This window comes from Balaenoptera borealis, assembly GCF_965194805.1.
Source record: "Balaenoptera borealis genome assembly, chromosome: 8".
Lineage (NCBI taxonomy): Eukaryota > Metazoa > Chordata > Mammalia > Artiodactyla > Balaenopteridae > Balaenoptera > Balaenoptera borealis.
The window spans coordinates 32136220-32156211 of record NC_138865.1 but is presented as its reverse complement, the minus strand read 5'-3'; the positions used below and the strand labels follow the sequence as shown (position 1 = coordinate 32156211).

Genomic DNA, 19992 nt, shown 5'->3' with positions numbered 1-19992 from the left:
GCCACAGAGCAATTTTGAACAAGGATTATAGTACCGGTAAACTTTAAGCACTGCTTTAAGTCCAATCACTTTATGTTTAAACAGAGAGGAATTGGGACTTCCCTGGTGGCGCAGTGGTTGGGAATCCGCCTGCCAATGCAGGGGACATGGGTTTGATCCCTGGTCTGGGAAGATCCCACATGCCGCCAAGCAACTAAGCCCGTGCTCCACAATTACTGAGCCTGCGCTCTAGAGCCCACGAACTACGACTACTGAGCCCGTGTGCCACGACTACTGACGCCCGCGCGCCTAGAGCCCGTGCTCCGCAACAAGAGAAGCCACCGCAATGAGAAGCCTGCTCACCGCGACTAGAGAAAGCCTGCGCACAGCAACGAAGACCCAACGCAGCTAAAAACAAATAAGTCAATTAATGAATTTGAAAAAAGAGAGAGAGGAATGGAATATTTTAAACAGAGACATAGGAGCCCTTTAAAGGGCAAAAACATGTTGCTTACAGCTTTTCACATGGAAAAGGAAACAAAAAGTGACTGGGTTTGCCGTTTTCCTTGAATTTGTCTAGTACTAGCACTAGATAATATTGACGATCTTCACGCTTGATCACAAACAACATGATGCTGTAATATTCAAACTGTTGGTGAAACTTTTTTAATCTCATGATTTACTCTGGAACAATTGTGTTGACATAGGTACTGATGGTGCAAAAGCAAAGGTGGCAGAAGTGCTGGCACCTTAACCCAAATCAAGGAGTAGCACCAAACTGTACTAGTTGGGCTTGTATTCACTATCATACACTTGTATTAACAGTGCCAGTTCCAGTTAAGAATGTTCTGTCTTCAACAGTAAAAATGATTTATGTTAGTAAATCTTGACCATTGAAATTGAATATTTTATAGTGGATGATGAAATTCAACATACAAACATCACACATCTGTATATCAAAGGGAGTGGGAAAAAGTTAGATCAGATACTGATAAAGAGGAAGTGGATGACACGGATGATAGATGTGAAAAATTAGCTAAAATGTAGCACAGAAAAGAAACGGTCAGAAATTATGAATGAGAAATCTATGGACCTAGAGTCTGCTGGTGGCTTGATTTTGGACTTTGCAGCCTCCAGAACTGTGAGAAATATATGTCTTTTGTTTAAGCCACCCAGTCTGTGGTAGTTTGTTATAGCCCTTTGAGCTAAGACATATTTTAGTACCAAGAAGTAGCAAATACCTAAATATGTGGAAGTGGCCTTGGAATTGGATAGTAGGTAAAGGCTGAAAGAGATTTGAAGTGCATGCTAAAAAAGAGCTGAAATCGCCATAAAGTCCTTTCAGCCTATACCTATTAAAAGTGATTCTGGTGATGGCTCAGAAAGCAAAGAGGCACACTGGAGAGAAAGTCTCCATCTTTGTAGAGAATACAGAAATAATCATGAACAGATAGAAATATGGACGTTAGATGCTATTCTGGTGAGGTCTCCAACAGAAATGAGGAACACATTATTAGAAATTGGAGGAGAGGCAATTCTTATTATAAAGTGGCAAAGAACTTGACTGAACTGTGTTCTAGCGTTTTGGGGAAGGTAGACCTTGTAAGTGATGAAATTGAATATTCATCTGAGGAGATCTCTGAACAAAGTTTGGAAGACGTAGCTTGGTTCCTCATCACCGCTCCTAGTAAAACACATCAGGAGAAAGATAAATTGAAGACCAAATTGTTAAGCAAAAAGAAATCAGAACTTAGAGATTTGGAAACTTCTCAGCCTATCCATATTTGAAAGTGAGAAAGCTTGTTCTGAAGAAACTCTAAGGGTGCAGCTGAGCAACCCTTTGAAGAAGAGATCATAGGTGTGATATTAATTTAATTAGTCATCTCAGCAGAGGCCAGGAGTAGAGAAGGGACACTGCCAGTTTGAACTAAAGGGGACAGAGAAAGCCAGGCAGAATGAGGAAGGCTGTCAGAATTCTTGGATTCTACAGAATGGGAGACTAGAGCCATTTGGCTGTGAATGTGTACTCCTCTTGACGAAAAGGGAAGAAGGACCCCAAAGGTGATTCCGAGGTCATCGGGTCTGTCAATCCCACCACAGGCCCAGGGGGCCTCAGTTTCAAAGTGTGAGATTGTTGCCCTCACAGAGAGTCATGGTGTAGGTGGGGGCCCTACAGAGAGCTGCAGTGTGGGTGGCACCCCACCAAGCTGAAGGAGTGGGGCTGCCCCACCGAGCTGTGGGGATGATGTTGCCACCCCAGCGGGCCTGGAGGGCAAAGCATCAAACTAAAGAGGGTTATTCTCGTTCCTTAAGATCTAATGGGATTGGCCTTGCTAGGCTTTGGACTAGCTTGGAAACTGTCACCCCTTCCTTCTTTCCTGTTTCTGCCTTTTGGAGTAGGGATGTCTATTCTATGCCAGTCCCAGCATCGTATTTGGAAACACTTAACTTGTTTGGGTCACAGATTTACAGCTACAGAGGAACTTTGCCTCAGGATGAATAGGACCTCCAGTCTCACCCATATGTGATTTAGATGGTGTTTAGATCAGACTTTGGACTTTAAATTTTGCAGTTGATGTTGGAATGAGTTAAGGCTTTTGAGGCTGTTTGGATAGAATGAATGTATTTTGCATACAATAAGGACACGAATTTTGGGTACCAGGGGCAGAATGCTATGGACGTATATCCCCCCCACCAATTCTTATGTTGAAGCCCTACCCTTCAATGTATTTGGGGATAGGGCCTTTGGGAGGTAATTAGGGCATGGGAATGGAGCTTTCATAATGGGTTTAGTGCCCTTAAAAGGAAAGACACACGAGAGATCCCTCTTTCTCTCTGCCACGTGAGGACGCGGTAAGAAGACAACCATCTGAAAAGGAGGAAGAGAGCTCTCACCAGGAACTGAATATGGCACCTTGATCTTGGACTTCCAACCTTCAGAACTGTTAAGAAATTACCGTCTGTTTTTCAAGCCACCAGGTCTATGGCATTTTGTTATAGCCGTCCAAGCTGATGAAGACACAGAGAATATATAAGATGGTCTAATACACATATATCCAGGGTTCTAGAAGTAGAGACAGGAGAGAATGAGTAGAAGTAACATATGAAAAAGATAATATTATGTTCTAGATGAGATGAAGAATGTGTATTATCAGTGAATGAAGCAAAATAGATCACATGGAGGATACATTTTTTTAACCTGAAACTAATCACACGTCAAGAAACTGGAGAACACAAAAGACAACAGACAGTCTTCCAAAAAACAATTAGCAAGGAAACTGATCACCCACCATGAAAGGGTGTATTGATGGCATAATTTGAAAAAAACAGTAACAAAAGCCATATTCGATGGAATAAATACTCAAAGTTCTGAAAGGAAAAACTTTTCCTCTGGAACTGATTACCCTGTCACATTATAATTTATAAAAGTTCACCAACAAGGGAACTGATAAATTATTTTTAATGTATGCATACAATGCAAAATTATAAATAATTAAAAAATTAAAGAACATCTAATATATCCATTTTTCTTAAAGTAAGAATGTTGAAAGAAGAAGCCAAAGGCAATATGATTTACATGACACCATATATAACCAAAAATATTGTTATTATACATAATTTTGATTATCTACAGCTCTGCTAAAAGCATAAACATTTTTATAAGATGGATATATACCAACTTCTTGATGGTGGCTATCTTTCTCATTGTTGGTGAGAGGTGTAAAATGGGACAACCCTTACGGAAAACAATATGAAGTTTCCTCAGAAAATTAAAACTATAACTACCATGTGATCCAGCAGTCCCACTTCTGGGTATGTATCCGAAAGAATTCAAAGCAGGATCTCAAAGAGATATTTGCACACCCACATTCGTCGTAGCATTATCCAAAATACCCAAGACGTGAAGAAACCCAAATGTCCATCAACAGATGAAGGGATAATGCGGGTCTAAAAACACAAGGAAATATTTCCTTCCTTGAAATAAAAGGAAACCATGTCTCATGCTACAACATGGATAAACCTCTAAGACATTATGCTAAGTGAAATAAGCCACTCATCAAAGGACATATCATAGCCACTCACATGAAGTATCTACAGTAGTTAAAATCATAGAAACATACAAAGGTGATTGTCAAGATGTCAGGGAGGAGGAGGGAGAATTAGGGAGTCTCTGCTGTCCCAACCCCCGCCTGGGTCCTGGGGAAGGAGTCAGAACTCAGAACCGGGAGAAGAGGCTTTGGCCATCAGGGAAGGGGGGGGTGAGGCCCAGGGCGGGTCCACAAAGGATCAGAGCATCTGAGTGCATTAGGAGGAAGGGGCTTCAGAGGTGGGCCAGCACAGGCCATGACGGGGGCTAAGCAGGCTGCGAGGGGGGGCAGTTCAGGGAGACAGCAGGGGTCTGCTCCCTGCCCCTCATTGTTTGCTCGTCTCACCCTTATGAGCGGGTCATTTCCCCTGCTCTGATGATTCGAAGTCTCTGCCAGCAACCGCAGGACGGTGACTGAGGCCTCCACACTCCTCAGCATGGATCCCAGCTCCCACCCAGATCTGGGGCCGCAGACACCTCTCCCCCACCCCTGCTGCCCCTGTGAGCAAGCTGTTCTTGTGAAACACGGTCATAGTTTGTCAGGAGGAACTGTTTTCTATGGGAATACAAATCAGTGTGGATACCAATACACACACATGTCCAGCCATGGGTGGAAAGGGAAGGGACAGTAGTTCTGGGGTGTCTTTGCACACCCCTAGGCCCCTAAGGCCAGTCCCCACAGCCACAGCCAGATGGGTCCTCCTCCCTCAGTTGAAAGAGATGCTGCTGCACAGAAATCCCACAAGTTCCACAAAGGGGCCCAACTGTCGTTTCCCTTAGACACACCTGTAACAGGTGCCCCATGAATTTCCCCGCGCCCATTCCCCTCGTTGCATCCTCACTGGGATTAAGAGGTAGCTGCCTCAACCACTCTCCACATTGCAATAATCCCAGTGGGACTAGAGAACGCTCCCGCTATGACGAGGCAGACAGTCCTGTCCCCATGGCCAAGACTTTTCCTGTCTGGTCAGGCCACCCACACAGGAAACCCTGGATGAGCGGAGGGTCACCCCAGCGCCATCGCCTGGCCACTTCAGGGAAGCAGAGAGCAGCTCCATAAAGACAAGGGCCGTCTCCAGGCTCCGTCCTAGAAACTGGTTAGTGTCCAGAGGGCTGAGAGGCACAAAAGCAGCTCTCCCTCCCCAGACGGTTCAGGGATGCAGAAGATGCTACAGATGCCCCAGAAGGCCCCTAGCCAAGCAGGCTTTAGAGAAGCGGATGGTGAGGGGGTCCCTGGGGAAAGTGAGAGCTATGCGTTCCCAGGGGCAGCCTGAGGAGTCCTTGTCTATGTGGAGGAAAGGTTTGGCCACCTGTAGATCCATAGCTCCTGTGACCTCCCTCACCCTTCCTTCCTCTCAGGATCGCTCTCTGTGGAGCAGCTCAACACGAAGAAGATGACAGTGGCCTGAGAGCATTTCCCACCAAAACTATCTTTATTCACAATTTTCATACATCACTCCAAAGGTCCTGCCCACACCCACCTCCCCCACCTCCCTAACCCCCCACAATCCCAGGATCAGCTCTGGGGTGAGGAGGAGCCCCTAGACTCCCCTGGGGGCCGCCCTGGGGGGCTCGCCCTGGAGGGCCGGCCCGGCTGTTCCCTACTGGCTGCAGTGCTTCCTCTTCTTCCTCCTCTTCCCTGTGACAAACGGCTCACGCTTTCTCTTTCTCGGCTGTGAGGGGCGAGCCAGCCCCAGAGCCAAGGCTGGCCTCGCAGAGACCCCGTGGCCAGCCCCGGGGATGGGCAGCTTCTTAGCAGCGGCTGGGCGCCCACACAGAGCCCGCTTCCTCGACTTGGGAGCAGCTGGTGGAGCTGGGCTGGGGCCTCTTCTCTGAGGGGAGGGGGCCTGGGGAGCACTCTGGGACCCCAACCTCCAGGGGAGGCCAGGCCTGAGGCAGGGGCAGGACTCTGGGACAGCCCGCAAGGCGGCAGGCTCTGCGGAGAGGCCAAGAGGGAGGCCAGGCTGGGGAGCGCCTCCTCGTTCTCACTGGACGCGTCCCTGGGCCCTCGGGCCTCCGGAACAGGAGACGCCTCTCTGAGAACAGACGCATCCCTGGGTCCCAGTAGAGGGCCAGTGCGCCTTTGACCCTGGGGAGGGGAGGGCCGTCCGGCAAGGAATGGAGAGACCTCCTGACGTCCTCGACAGGGAACAAAGACTTTGGGCTCGAACGGGCCAGTGTCTGCTCGGATGGGCCTATGAAGAGCCTCAAAATCACTCTCTGGTGGGCAGGCTTCATCACTGACCCCTCGATGGCGGTCTTGGTCGTGCCTCTGGGCACCTTGGCCGGCGTGGGACTCAGATGGACTTGAGCCCATTCCGGGTGCACTGTGGCTCGGGGCTGCCAGCCCACCCTTGTCCTCTTTCAAGGCCAGGAGTCGTTTCTGCACCAGCTGGTAGGAGGGAGGAGGACTGTGACGGCTCCACGCGCACGTGTGAGAGGAGGAGCACTGGGCAGTGGGACAATGGCCCTGGGAGGGAGGAGGGGACGGGTGACCCCAGGACTAGACTCCAAATACAGACACGGTGGCATTCCTGCCATCCTCCTGCACCTTATTCCCAGCTGTGTGACCTTCCCTCCGCTCCCGGCTCCCCATCCTCTCCTTCCTATCACCCTGCGCCGCACCCACCCCAGAGAGGGCCCTTCCCCATGCCAGGCCTCCGAGGCAGGGAAGGGACGGACAGAGCCATGTGGGCCTCCTGTTCTGGGGCCCTACCTCTCCCCTGCTCACTGGGGTCCCTCCGTGCCCTGGTCTTCCTGGGTGTCCCTTGTCTCCCCTGTTCTACCTGCGATCCCTCCCTCCTCTGGCTCCCCTGGGCCACCTGGTTTCCCCTGTCCCCTGGATCACCTGGGGTCCCCCCTCCCCTGGAGTCCCCTGGCTCCCTAAGTGTCCCTCTCCCTCCCCTGGCTCACTTCTTCAGGGGTGAGTCCTTCCTCCTGCTTCAGCTCCTCAGCAAGGGCCAAGACATCCAGCTGTGGGTCCGGGGAAAACAATTCTGCCGGGAATCGAGGATGAATGACTGCCTCCACCTCGGACAGAAAGAAGAGGCTGTGAGCATCCTTGGCCAGGAGTGGCCTGTGACACAAGAAGACCAGGAGGGAAAGTGAAAAGCAGAGACCCACCCCCACTCTCCTCCACAAGGCGGAGATGGTCAGCACACACACACACACACACACACACACACATGCACATACACAGTCACACACAAAAGAGCACATATACAGATGCACATACACAGACACACAAAGGCATACACACAGACACAAACATATACACACATACACCTGCGTAAACCTCCCCTAACACCAGGCTCAGGAACAAGGAGCTGAGCTTAAGTCCCATCGGCCTGAGCAGAACTCAGATCTTGGGTGCTGAGAGTTCCATGCCCTGGCATCTTGTAGACCCCAGGCTCCAGGCCCAGCCTACCTTGGTGACAGAGTGTTCCCGGGAACGCAGCTCGTCAGTGTAGCTCAAGAGACACGGGTCCAAGTAGGTGTCGTCCTCTTCCTGCTTCAGCTCATTTCCGTCCTTTCCACATTCTGCAGGTGACTTGCCTGTGGCTGAGTGGACGTGCCCCACCAGCGCCTCCATCCTGTCCACATACTCCCTCACAGTCTCAGGGGGAATCTCCTTGGGCGCCTTGGGCTCCGGGGGCCACTGGGATCTCTGTGGCTTCGGGTGCGAGGGCTGGGCCCTGGGGCCGCACATCCTGGGAGCACAGGCTGAGGCAGAGCAGGAGGAAGGGAAGGAAGGTGAGGGACTCCCGGTCCACCTCCTGACCACCGAGCGCACGTTGGTGAGGGCATTGTTTGGGGGACGTTGATGTGGGTGTGGGAGGGGTCAGGACCATCTGAAGCCTCATGCACAGTTGGAGAGGGGAGGTAAGGGGGTCATCTAAGAGAGTCACAAGTAAGGAAGTGGGGAACCTCCAATTTTCTAGGGGTCTCCCCATCAAGCCCACTTTTTAGGCAGACTTGGTGTGGGGTCCTTTGACAGGGAGGTGTGAGAGGAGTTACAAAACTGACCAAGTCAATACCCCGTAGTGACAAAGGGCAGCTGAGACCCCACCCCCCCACCCCCCGCCTCGGTGGCTGTTTTGGTTGAAAGACCAATGCCCCTGTCTTTAAAGAAAAGGATACACATGGGGACGGTGGCCAAGCCTAGGCCCCTGTTACCTGTGCCTTCAGCTCCAGTGGGAAGCTGGGTGCCTGGCTGAAGGCGCACTTTCGGGGCTGGGGGCCCCCGAGGATCCAGCTTCGGTGGGGCTGGAGGAGGCAGGTGCTGCGCGCACTGCATCCACTGCAAATGCTGAATGTGCGTCTCCTCCTCGGCCGCAAATTCCATGAACCTGGGGGGTGACGGAGGCACAGGCCACCCTGAGAAAAAGGCCTGGGTTCTGGAGCCCAACAAAGGCAGCCAAGAATGAGGCACTGGGAGAGGATGTGCCTTGGGGCCGTCAAGGCCCTGTGAGGTGCTGTCCACAGCAGAGAGCTGCTCCTGGAAGTGATAACAAGATCTGGGACCCTTCCTGCCTCACCAGCACTGGAGGGCATTCAACAGCATAGACCCAGGTCGCTGAATTGAACCAGGTCAACGGGACACATGGCTGACCCAGGGGGCACCCTCCTCATGCCCCCGTCCCCATCCAGAACCACATGAAGGGCTGACAGCCAGAGGCTGGAACAGGCATGTGTTCCCCACAGGGGTCCTTGCCCGAATCCAGGACCCTGGGCTAGGACTGAGACTCCTGGAACATAGACCTGGAAACAGGGCCCAGGAGAGGCTGGACGATGTGGATGCTGAGCTTAGAGGAGAGGCCTTCCTTTCCTCTGAGAGGCACTCGTTTGTTTGCTTTTGTTTCTTAAACCAAGGGGATTACCATGGAGCAAACACTGGAAGGGCCGGAGACCCTTGGGCCGACGACAGCTGGCTTCCCCAGCCTCTTCAGGGATGCCAGGGTACCCACACAGGGCACTTTTCATGAGGAGAGGTGGTTCCAAATCTATGTTAGTGGCCGCCAGTCACCCACCACTAAGGAAGCAGCAGGCTGGCGGGTGGAGCTCTTTCCCCGGCCCAGCCCATATGGCCGGAGTTGGACCCCTACTGGACACACAGCTTCACCCTGCCCCGTCCTGAGACCTTCATGTCAAGGCAAGGGTAGGTCAAAATCAGGGGAAGGCAGAGCTCCTGGTGGAGGAAGGACAGAAGTCTCAAACTCTCAATGTGAGGGATGGGTTTCTGGGGGACAGTAGGGCCCCTGGGCTGCGGGGACCCTGTGCTGGGTGACAGTCCTTCTCCTCTGTCCTCTCTGATGAGCACCCCCACGGCCAGACCCTGCCCTCACCCACTCGCCTCACCCTCCACGCAGCCCCTGGGCCCAGGACGCTGACTCACTTTTCCGCCCTCTCGTAGTAGATCATCCGGTCAAGGTTGCTCAAGCGCCGCCATTCCTGCACGGCCCTCCACAGTCCCTCCTCCAGCGGCATGTTGGGATTCAGGCGGGCCACGGATCGAAGCACTGGGCTGTAAGCCCTCGGGGTCAGTCTCCGGGCCCAGCCCAGCCCCCACCTGCCTGACCCCACCCGCCCATGTGGACCACACATCACTCAACCCAGAATGACTGAGCAACAGGAGGGTGAGAGGCGGGTGTCTGGGAGGGCAAAGACAAGCCTTCCCGGCCACTGCTGTCACCGCCTCACACTCACTCAAGGATGACCATCCACTCCCAGGCTAGAGCTGGGACATTGTGCCTTGGGGAGCTCTTTTCCTCCTCAAGGCTGCATTTTCATAATAAAAATCACTATCATCAATGAGGCGTGTCATGTGCCAAGCAATCTGCTAACACTTCATAGATTAGCCCAAGGCGTCTTCTGCACAGTCCTCTGAGTGAAGTGTAATTGTCCCCTTTTTACGAGGGACCGGAGGTTTAGGATGGAAATGCCTGCCAGGCTCACAAGTCTAGTGGGAGAGAGCCCACGCCCTTAGGAGAGCTCTACCATCACCCTGTTCCTCGTGGAATTCTCCACAACGAAGTGGAGGCATGCATAAAGCGCCCTCCTGGGCCCCGCGCTCCTCCCCCTCCTCTGAAGTGACCTCCCCTGGCCATGTACGCTCAAGTCCTGTATGAAGGACACGGCACCACAGGAGAGTGCGGCATCCACTCCTTGGCTCCTCACCTTACACCACGACCCTCTCTGACTGCAAGTCTTCAGTCCAGATTACCATGAGAATCATGGAAGAGCAAGCTGGCCAGACTCACAGGGTGGTGGGGCCCGTTGAGATAGGGCACATTTCAGTCTTGATGTCACGGACTGGTAGGCCCACCCATGTGACCGACAGTGTGCCCTCTCATAGCATGGACATCGCCCTCACACCTTCCTTCCAGTAGCCCTAGAAAGCTAACGTGCGAGTCCATCCCCAGTTCCTCTTTATCTAAAAGCTCCCATAAGCTCAGGACCCCCTGAGCGTTCACTCACATGAGAAAGCAGGAAAAAGCTTCTGCATCAGGACTCAGGTGAAAGTGTCTCCGGGCCAGGGGCTTGAAGCGCTGCCAACGTCGGAAGTTACTGTACTCTCTCTGGGTGTTAGAGGAGCCATCCTGCGAGGCGTTGGGCTGGTTGGTGGCCAGGCGGCCCTCCCTGGAAGTGCCATGTGGCCATGGCCCAGAGTTCACTGGGCGAATGATAGGGGCCAGCTGGGCAGCTGGTGGTGGAGCTTGAGGAGGAAAGCCTGGGGTCCAGCCTCCCTTGCCAGCCTGACTAACTCCAACAGCTGGAGCAGTCACAACGGTCCCCATCACAGGGGTTGCTATGAATTCGGGTGCAGGACATGCAGCACTCCTGCTGAGGGCCCCTGGAGCGCTCCAGTTGAGGGGGGCCTGAGTAACGACAAAGGTCTGAGTCTGGGGGGCCTCCACTGGCCTCCCTTGTGACCTGACTTGGACAGTGAGGTTGCAAGCCCCAGGGCCACTGGGGCCACGGCCACCATTAGCCACCAAAGGCGTCCTGGGGAAAGCTGGCAGCAGCAGGCTACTGCCAGGAGGGAATGCTGGGGTGATGGGACGTGGCAGGTGCTGCTGCCAGGGTGGCCGGTGCTGGGCGCCAGGAATGGGTGGAGGGAAGGGCACTGCCGTGAAAGTAGACAAGGAGGCACCGGGGTTCATGGTCACATCCGTTCCCAGCACTGGACATGCTGTTGAGGCAAAGGAAAGGAGTGAATGGAGGAGGAGAATGGGCAAGTGGGACTGAGGCTTTCTGTGGCATCAGAGTGTAAATCTCCACAGGTGAGGGACACTTGGACAAGGGAAACTGTGCAGCGTGCAAATGTCTTCAAGTGATTTTCATGCCCTGACCTCCAGTGGAGAATTATTCCACTGGTGACCCCGCGCCCATCCACCAAAGTCCCTGACCCCTGTCTGCCGAGAAGAAATCGCCTCAGCAAGCACTGACTTGGAGAGCCTCCCTAAGGCACCGCCTGGCACCTAAGCCTCACAGGCTGTCTCCCAAGATCTGGAACTGTGTGGACATCCGCTCTGTGAGAAATGCCCCTCAGCCGGCGTACTAGCAGGTAGGGACCTTCTCCAAGGTAAGTTCTAGGCACCCAAAGGCCCTTTGTGGACAGGTATTGTGTAAAATATTAGGGCCCCACCTCCTCCTCAGTCCTCCTTTTCCTGATGCTCAGTAGAAATCCCCTCTTTCTTTCCTAGCCTCACAAAACAAAACAAAATGCTGGAAAATATCTCTCTAATGGAATCCCGATACAAACCCATAACACTGGCCCAGAATGCACCTGCATCTCAGAACAACCCACAGCAGACACGTAACATGGGCCAGGTCCTGCCACCCCCTCCCCAGTGCCCAGAGTCACTGTCATCACTCAGGAGTTCTGTTCCTAGGAGGCGGGGGTGCGGGGAGTGGTGTGTGAGAAGTAGGTGCGTGTCCCTTAGATTCTGTCATTTCACAGCCAGTGATGGCTGCAGAGGATTAAACAAGGGCCAGGGAATTGTCATGTTACATTGGTCATGGGAGTACAGACCGCCTGTGGTCCTTCCCCCTCCAGCTCCCAATAACGGAAAGACAATCTGAGAAGCAGGCAGAAGCCAGTTGCCATGGCGATCAAGTTGTCTGGATCACATCCCTGTTCAGGAGAACAAGGTACACACCACGGTGCACCTAATTAACCAGAACAGGTGTCATAGGACGTTTGATAATAACACAGAAGATCGTCTTCCTGCCCCTGGGCTACACTCCTTCCCCCTTTAAAAGAGGAAGCAGCCTTCACAGACATTCCGCCCGAAACAACCCCACTCCACATCTGTCCCCTGTCCATGAAGGAGTGACAGGAAATATGAACAAACTCTTCCTCTCAAGGCAGCCTGAGGGTCCACCATGAGATACTGGACGAGATGAAGTAGGTCTGAAGTACTGCGATTCCACAAAAGGAAGAACAATTCAGAGCAACTCAGGAACCTGAGCCCTCTTTTGGCTGAAGTTACACGGTTGCCCATCCCCTGTTGAATCCAAAGCAACAGTTGCCTGAACTGAGAAGTGAGCTCTGGGCTGGGAGGAGTGGACGAGGTGTGGGCTGCGGCAGTTAGAGTAACCTCCTGCCTAGCTCTCGGAGAGGACACTTCACTGCAGGTGTGGCCACACACAGCCCCACTGAACAGTTTTCTCACCAAGACCATCTCTCCCCACGGCCCCCTTAGATACAGTATGCTCCTGTTCAAATCCCTTAGAAAGATATGGTGAGGCAAGCTTCAGGTGCCTCAGGAACACAAGACAGGTCTAGGCTTTCCTCATGACCCTCCCTGTGTCACCACCAGGACATCACACACATCCTTACACACACGTTTCAAAGTGGCTTGTCTCCCTTCTAGAAAGAATCAACCTGCCTGCTGCCATCCTTTCTCCATAGCCAGGGCAATTCTTCTTGATCCACCTCCAATGACCCCTCCTCCCCAGTGCAGTCTCAGGTTTCTTCAGGCTCCCCAGTCTCCCCAGGTGAAATGTCCTCGTGTGTCCAGTGCTCTCTTCTCCCTCTACTTCAGTCCAACTGTGTGCCCACCGTGAAGTGTCACGTGTGAACCCGAAGGATGTGAGGGATGGCAGGGTCTCTGAGAACACACCCCCAGCCTATAGGCTTACCTCCTTCTGAAGCCATCCTGCAGGCTTGGGCACGGACTACTGCTGCCTGGTAGCCTCAATGAGAAAAGTCAAGACCAGGACCCAGAGAGTGACCTGCTTCAACAGACGCTCAGGATCCAACTGAAGGAGGGGCACGTTTGAGTCATAACAGTAGAATGTGGCTGAAACATTCTGCAGTGGGGGAGGGGCAGAGGGCACGTGGGTCTGGGTAGGGTGGGGGTGGGGAGACATTCCACGAGGACTCTGGCAGGTAGGCAAGAACCGGAAGTTCCTTCCACCTCACACAGTGGCAACACAATTGGCGTGTGCCTCTTTACGCAGTTTATAAACTGTTTTTTTGATTCACGGCACCGAGGTTGGACTTGACGGTCCCTTCCTTTCACTTCTTTTTCCATCAACCTAGTTTTGTGTCCCTCAACACACTCTGCTTCCTACCTGGCTCTTGACTTACTTCAACAGAGACTAGACTTTCTGAACAAAATTCAGAACTGTTAGTCTGATAAACACTTGGGTATTTATGGCCACATGGAACTGAGTATTTGAAATTAGGATTGTCTCAGCAGATCCAGTGTCTTTGACTGCTGTATGTACATCACTCCTAAGGGAGTGGTCCTTGTGCTCCAACCAACATCCAGCAGGACCAGCCTTACTAATGATCCTTTGTGCTGGAAAGCCCCCGTCCATCAAAAAACCGTCATGCAGCCCCCATGTCCAAGACCAGAATTCACTAAATGTCTTTCTCATAGTATTCCATGGTTGTAAAAGATTTAGTTTTTTACCTTTTAAATGATTTTAGTATAATATTTTAAGCGAGCAACACCGTCTCATGGTTCAAAATTAAATTGTGCAAAATGGAATATGCAGTGGCGAGTCCTCCTCCCACCTCTTTCCCGGAGGAAACCAGTGTTACCTGTTTCATTAAAATCTTTCCAGGGATACGCCATGCAACTAAAAACGAAGGCAATCTGTTTTCATTTTTAAAAATGCCTTCATTTTTTTTTCTAGTTGAAATTTCATATACGTTCTAATATATCTGAGGATATTTCCAATGATTGTATGGGTATCGTGGCTCCTCTGTTTCTGCACTAGATTCCTAGAACAAGAATTTCTACAGTCTCTTACATTTCAAAGTACCTGAAAGAATAGGGTGGCTCGATCTAGCAAAGAAAAATAACAAATGCCTAACTGATTTTGATTTTTGAATTTCACATAAACAATGAATTCGTTTTTAGTATAACGGTGTCCCATGCAAATTTTGGACATACTTTTACTGCAAATTCTTTCCCTGTTTATCTGAAATTTACATTTAACTTGAAATCTGTATTTTATCTGGCAACACTACCAAAAAAGTATAAACATACCAAGCTATTATTAGTTACTCATCTTTATGAGAAAGAGAACTTGGAGTAAAGAGACTCAAGTGTGCACATTGGCTCCAGCAGAAAACACAACTGTAAACATACATAAAATCTGCAGGCTCTTTGGATGAAATGGATTTGGAAGAGCCATCATATAAGCACTGAATATCTTGGCTTAGTAGGGGTAAGGACAGAAGTAAGGAACAAGAAGGCAGAAAATCTTTTTCTCTTTCCTTATGGTAAAGGGACTAAACATCCTAGTGCCCTGGTTTTTCTAGGTGTTAAAAATCCACTACCCATGAAATGGATGTGCACTTTGACACAATGCCAAGAGTTTATCTACCAGTTACCAATCCCCATCCAGACAAACCCACTTCCATCTAAATCCTAGCCTGCAAGCCCTGCTTACAAGTTTGTTAATTTCCTGTCTGCATTTCTTACCCTTGCTCTTTAGAATCTAGGCCTCATCATTGCATATGGTCCCATCTGCACGGGAATCATGGTAGCATTCCTTTTAAAAAACTTGTTTGATTATTTTTTTCATATTGAGAATCCATGTCAGTCAGTTTAACACTATCAAAATGATATGAAAGAGTATTTGTGTTTTGTGTTGTGAGAGGACAGGACTGTTAGGAAACTTGTCAAGGTAGATGAAGGCTGAAAACCTCAGAGGATGGCAACCAAATCTCTTGGGAGACGAGATTCACTCACTGCTGTAGCAGCAGTACAACTCCTACTGATTGTGGGGTGTTGGAAGGAAACAGAGGTTTAGAAGGACTGTTCCACAGTGTGAAAGAGACTCCTGTTGGTGCTTAAGAAGTTCCTTGCCCCTTGTCACGAAAAATTGACTCAAAAGAAGATGAGAAGATAAGGTGAGAATATTTCAAGCAACATCATGGTGAACTTTATATCTAAAGAAACTCCTCTTGGGGACTGAAAAAAATAAACAATTTGGGAATATCGGTCAGTACTGGAGCTTTTATAATGAAGGAAAACTTAAATGATTGTCAACCAATAACTTCACACTAGAGGGATGGTGAGGCAAAATATTGTACCCAGGCACTCGAGAAAGGCAGGCTTCCTTGTTGCTTCCTCCCTTTGTTCAGTCATTCAACCAATTATTTACAAGATTCTCACTCATAATTCTGATACAGTATTTGAAGGACTCTTCTCAAGGCCACTGATACAAAAATTGCGCTGTGCAAAAATTAGCCAGTCCCAATTCTGCAATCACTTTTGTAATACTTCAAAATCCTACACCCCAGGGACAGAGATAATCAAATTAGCCCAAATGTAATTTGGGAAGAGCAGTCACAGAAGGGAGTATCTAAAAGTCCTTTGGATCATGATCTCTGACTATTCCTGCACAGAGGCTGCGGGCAGGCATTGACTACTGAGAAAAAACAACTCTGGACATGCATCCCAAGCCTCAGAAGACAGTTCATCTTCCACTCAATCACGAAACATTAAAGAAACGAAGAGATACCATGTTTGTGTCTTGTGGAGTTTTCAAGTCTGTGCACTTGGAGGCGCTTAGTGCTGTTAGATGTGAGGGGTCTTCAGGGGCATCCTGTTGAGTGAGAAATGCTCTAATCTTGCAATTGACCAGAAAGAGGATCTGATGATTGAAGTTTCTTTGGGAAGTATTACAGAGTCAGGTCAGTAAGTTGATCCCGCTACTATTTTTGTTGTTGTTGTTGTTTTTAATGCCAACTGAAAGTCTGCAAGAGATTACAAAAAAGGAGGGAGGGAAAGTAAAATTGTTCCCATACTACCTGCTGTGTTGAAATTGGCCCAGATTGTCCACTCTCTCTCAAAGTTATTTAAAAAAAAAAAAAAAAAACCGTACAAACACCTGTGAATCAACATTTATTGAAAAACCTCCATGTATTAAATACACTGAGAAAAAATATTCTAGTAGAGTAAATGCGTTTGGAAAAACTCTAGGAACGGAGTCAGGAGACAGTATCTTAAGAGTGTTTCCCAGGTCTGAATTCTTTGCTAGAATTGTTCTTTAACGGAAACTTCAGGCTTGCTAGGAAAAAGGACCTACTGTTTTTTGAAAGGCATAAAGAAGAACCAAGGAACTGCAGTCCAAAGGGCATGAAAGCACTTGCCCCAATTTGAGGCTACTGTGCTTAGAGCGGAGCTCTCCAGAACTATTTGTAGCTAAGTGCATGGGTTTCACGTGTGCAGTATAAAAATCAGGAGTGCACATCTCACAAGAGCTGGTTTTAAGAAGAGACCGTCACGAAGGTTCCCGGCGAGGAGCGTCGCCAGAGATGCTCCGTAGCGTGCCCGATCCTGCATTTCTCTCCTCTCCTGCAGAGACCTCCTGGAACAGATCCCCGCGCGCCCCTCGCCTGCACGCCTGCGCACGCCCACTGAGGCGGGGCTCTCGGGCACGCGGACCGCCGTCCTCCAATGGCTCCTGGCGTCTGTTGTGGCAGTCGGCTCCAGAAGACAGGAGCGCATGCGCGAGCGCGGAGGGTGGGGCCCCAACGGCCGTCCGGCGGGGGCGGGGCTTGTCATGGCGGCCTCGAGAGTCAATTCCAGGAACCCTGAGGTAAGGGGTACGGGGACTTTTCACCCCTCAGGTGTCACCGCTCTGCGCTGGTGTTCACCCTGTGGGTTATTTGTGCCCTTGTCCGTGTAAGGAGACTCCCCACAATGTGGATTCACGCCCCCATAGAGCTCGATTCCCTTGAGGGGTTTACCCCAGGGTTATTGGCACCACTGGGGAGCCGGCTGCATGAAGGGTTCAGTGATTGCGGGGCCTACAGTCGGGGGGGAAATAGTGTGTGTGAGGTATTAAACAGGTGCCGTTCTAGTCTGCGCGTTCTGAAGAGTACAAAAGCTAGAGGGAGTTCTTGCGAGTTGAAAACCCTCATCTGGTTCCAAAGGTGTAGCTCAGGTCACTGGAATATGAGTGAAGATCTAGCGAACATCCTCACAGCTTCACTAGTAACTTTTTAACATAAAAATATCAATCAACACTTATGTTCAAACTGTACTCTTTTGTCAATGAGAGGAGTAAGTTTCCTGAATCTAACAATAAGCATTTATTCGTAGTCTGATACTCTCAGATCATGACGGAATTGCAAGCATAGTTTGGCTGGTGATGCAAAAGTTCAGCAAAAATCAACGAAAGGATTAGGTAAGAATCAATTCGGTATATAGAATTTACAGTGAAGAATAGTGTACATTTTAAGTTATTTGTAAATTCTGTGCACACATCCATTATATCTTTAAAATTAATTGTATGGTATATATCTCCACATTTCTTTAGGGAGTGCTGATTCAGGTTATTAAGGCTTTGCTTGATGACACACCACTGCAGGTGTGTATGGGGCTTAAGGTAGTTTATGTTTGTATTCTGAGGTTGTGAAAGTACTGTGTGGGTGTGTTTGTAGTGTGAATTACATATATGTGCGTTTGTGGCTTGTTGGAGTTCAGTGTCCGTATTTAAGGATATTAAGAAGTTACATCCTTGTTTTTGGCAGTTGGGGAGTTGTGGGTGTTTATGTGTATCTGGAAGTGTCATGTTGTATATGCGTATTTGTAGATCTTCCAGGGATTGTAGGACCTCATGGGCAGTGGGTGGTTTTATGTATATCATTATTTGGGAGTCTATTGGGAATGTGTTTCCATGAATTCCTGGCGTGAGGTTTATTTGTGTATTTATGGAGTTGGTGAGAATCTGAGTAGTGTATTTGTATTTGTGGGTTGGTGGTGTCTGTGTGGATATTTGGGGTTAAGTGGAAGACATGAGTGTGTTGTTGTGAGAGTGGATGTATTTGAGTTTATGTAGAGGGTTTGAGATGTAATTCAGATGTAGTCAAGTTGTTTGGGTTATGTATTTGTAGTGTAAGACTTTGGGAATGTGCGTTTATTTGTGTGTTTTCTCCCAGCATGTTAGAAATGCGTGTCTGATGGTGGGTTTTGAAGGGTTAGCTGCATGTACATAGTGGAAAAGTTGGAAAAAGTACTTGTGTTTATTATTTTTGGTGTAGGGTCATGTGTTTTGCCTATTTTTGAAATGTAGAGGGATCATTTGTATATTTAGGGCATGCTGTATTATGTGCGTTTCTTTTGGTGGTTTTCAGGAATTGTGTGTTTTGGGGTGTGTGAGGGCAGGTTTAAGACTATTTTATGGGACTGGTGGTATAATGTATATGTGCATATGAATGTGTTGTTTGGTGTGGGGTTTATATGAATCTGTGTTCTGGAAGCAGGTGGTGTTATTTCAGTGTGAGTATTTGGGAGTGTGGGATTATGTATATGCAGATAGTGTGAAGCCTTATGTTTATTTTTGGTTATAGGTTGGTATATTTCCATATGTGTAGTATGCTGAGTAATTGGGGGTATATTTGGGGCTTGTGGTGAGAAACATGTATGTTGAGTTTGTGTGTGTATTCAAGGAGCGTAGCCGATTAGATGAATATTTACTAGAGTATGTGTTTACATTTTTCATTGGGGGTTATTTGTATCTGGAAGTGAGTATTTTTGTGTTGATATAGTAATGGAGTTATGTGTATACAGGAGAATGGGAGAATTTATTGGTACTGGAAGTATATGATATGGTTCTAAGTAAGTATTTAGGGGTATGGAGGTTTAAGATGTGTAATTTGGGACTTGGAAGGGGTTTTATGTGTATTTATATATGATATGCTGGAGATGTGTCTTAGGAGTGTGTACTGGTTTGTGTGTATATCCATCAGGGCATGGGTGAATTCATAGGGTTTGAGGTTGTCAGAAATGGTCACAGTGGTTTCCCGGAATGCTGGGATTTTTGTGTTTGGAAATGTTTGGGGATTGTGGTGGTAATGTTGGATTCTGGAAATGTAAGGATGATGTATAGTGTTTGGGGGGATATATATATTTAGAGATTGGGAATATTTGCTGGTGTGTGTGTCCATGAGTGTGTGGAGGTCATGAGTGTATAGTAGCTACAGTTGAGGGATTGTTGGTGTTTTTGTATCTTGTATGTATCTGAGCATGAGGGGTGTATGTTCATGGTTAGTTTATGAGAGTGTGCATAAGGGCTTTGTGTGTGTATTAAAGTATTCAGGGATCCTCTTTGTGTCACTTTGGAATGTACTGGTTGAAGAACTTGGTGGAGTTGCTTATATGTGTATTTTCAATGTTCGTGGGATGGTCCTGTATATATTTGGTAAGTTTGGTTGTTTTGTGCCTGTGTGTGTGTCTTTAGGTTCATGGGGCTTATGGGGTGTGTATTCTGAGATATGGGAGAGCTTCAGTGTATGTATTTGGAAACAGAGAGGCTGTATAGGTTGTGTGTTCAGGAATTGTGGAGTATATGTATTTTGGGACTGTGGGATTGTGTGTGGGTATTTTTTTGGTGGTTCATGAAACAACTGTATACTTGGTGTTTTTTGAGAGCCTATGTGTCTACAGGTT

At 49.0% G+C, this 19992-nt stretch overlaps 1 protein-coding gene, 1 long non-coding RNA gene and 1 pseudogene across 3 annotated transcripts in view; 1 reads left to right on the top strand and 2 right to left on the bottom strand.

Moving 5' to 3' along the window:
- Positions 1-5667: 5667 nt before the first annotated feature.
- On the bottom strand, positions 5668-7775 carry LOC309633823 (NUT family member 2F pseudogene; annotated as a pseudogene). Its single transcript has 3 exons — positions 7494-7775; positions 6980-7096; positions 5668-6458 (listed from the first exon to the last, which is right to left on the bottom strand). The product of its transcript is annotated as an NUT family member 2F pseudogene (transcript).
- Positions 7776-8096: 321 nt separating this feature from the next.
- LOC309633822 (NUT family member 2G-like) lies at positions 8097-17046 on the bottom strand (the record flags this gene model as incomplete). The annotated part of the gene is made up of 4 exons (XM_082403065.1): positions 8097-8415; positions 9462-9590; positions 10544-11258; positions 16818-17046. The coding sequence occupies 4 exons, from the start codon at positions 17044-17046 to the stop codon at positions 8097-8099; spliced, it is 1392 nt and encodes a 463-aa protein (XP_082259191.1).
- Positions 17047-17095: 49 nt separating this feature from the next.
- Positions 17096-19992, top strand: part of LOC309632882 — a 57576-nt gene continuing 54679 nt past the window's right edge. Inside the window, exons 1-3 of the long non-coding RNA XR_014247107.1 lie at positions 17096-17137; positions 17644-17728; positions 17861-17911. This is a non-coding gene — a long non-coding RNA (uncharacterized lncRNA). The remainder of the gene's footprint in view (positions 17138-17643; positions 17729-17860; positions 17912-19992) is intronic.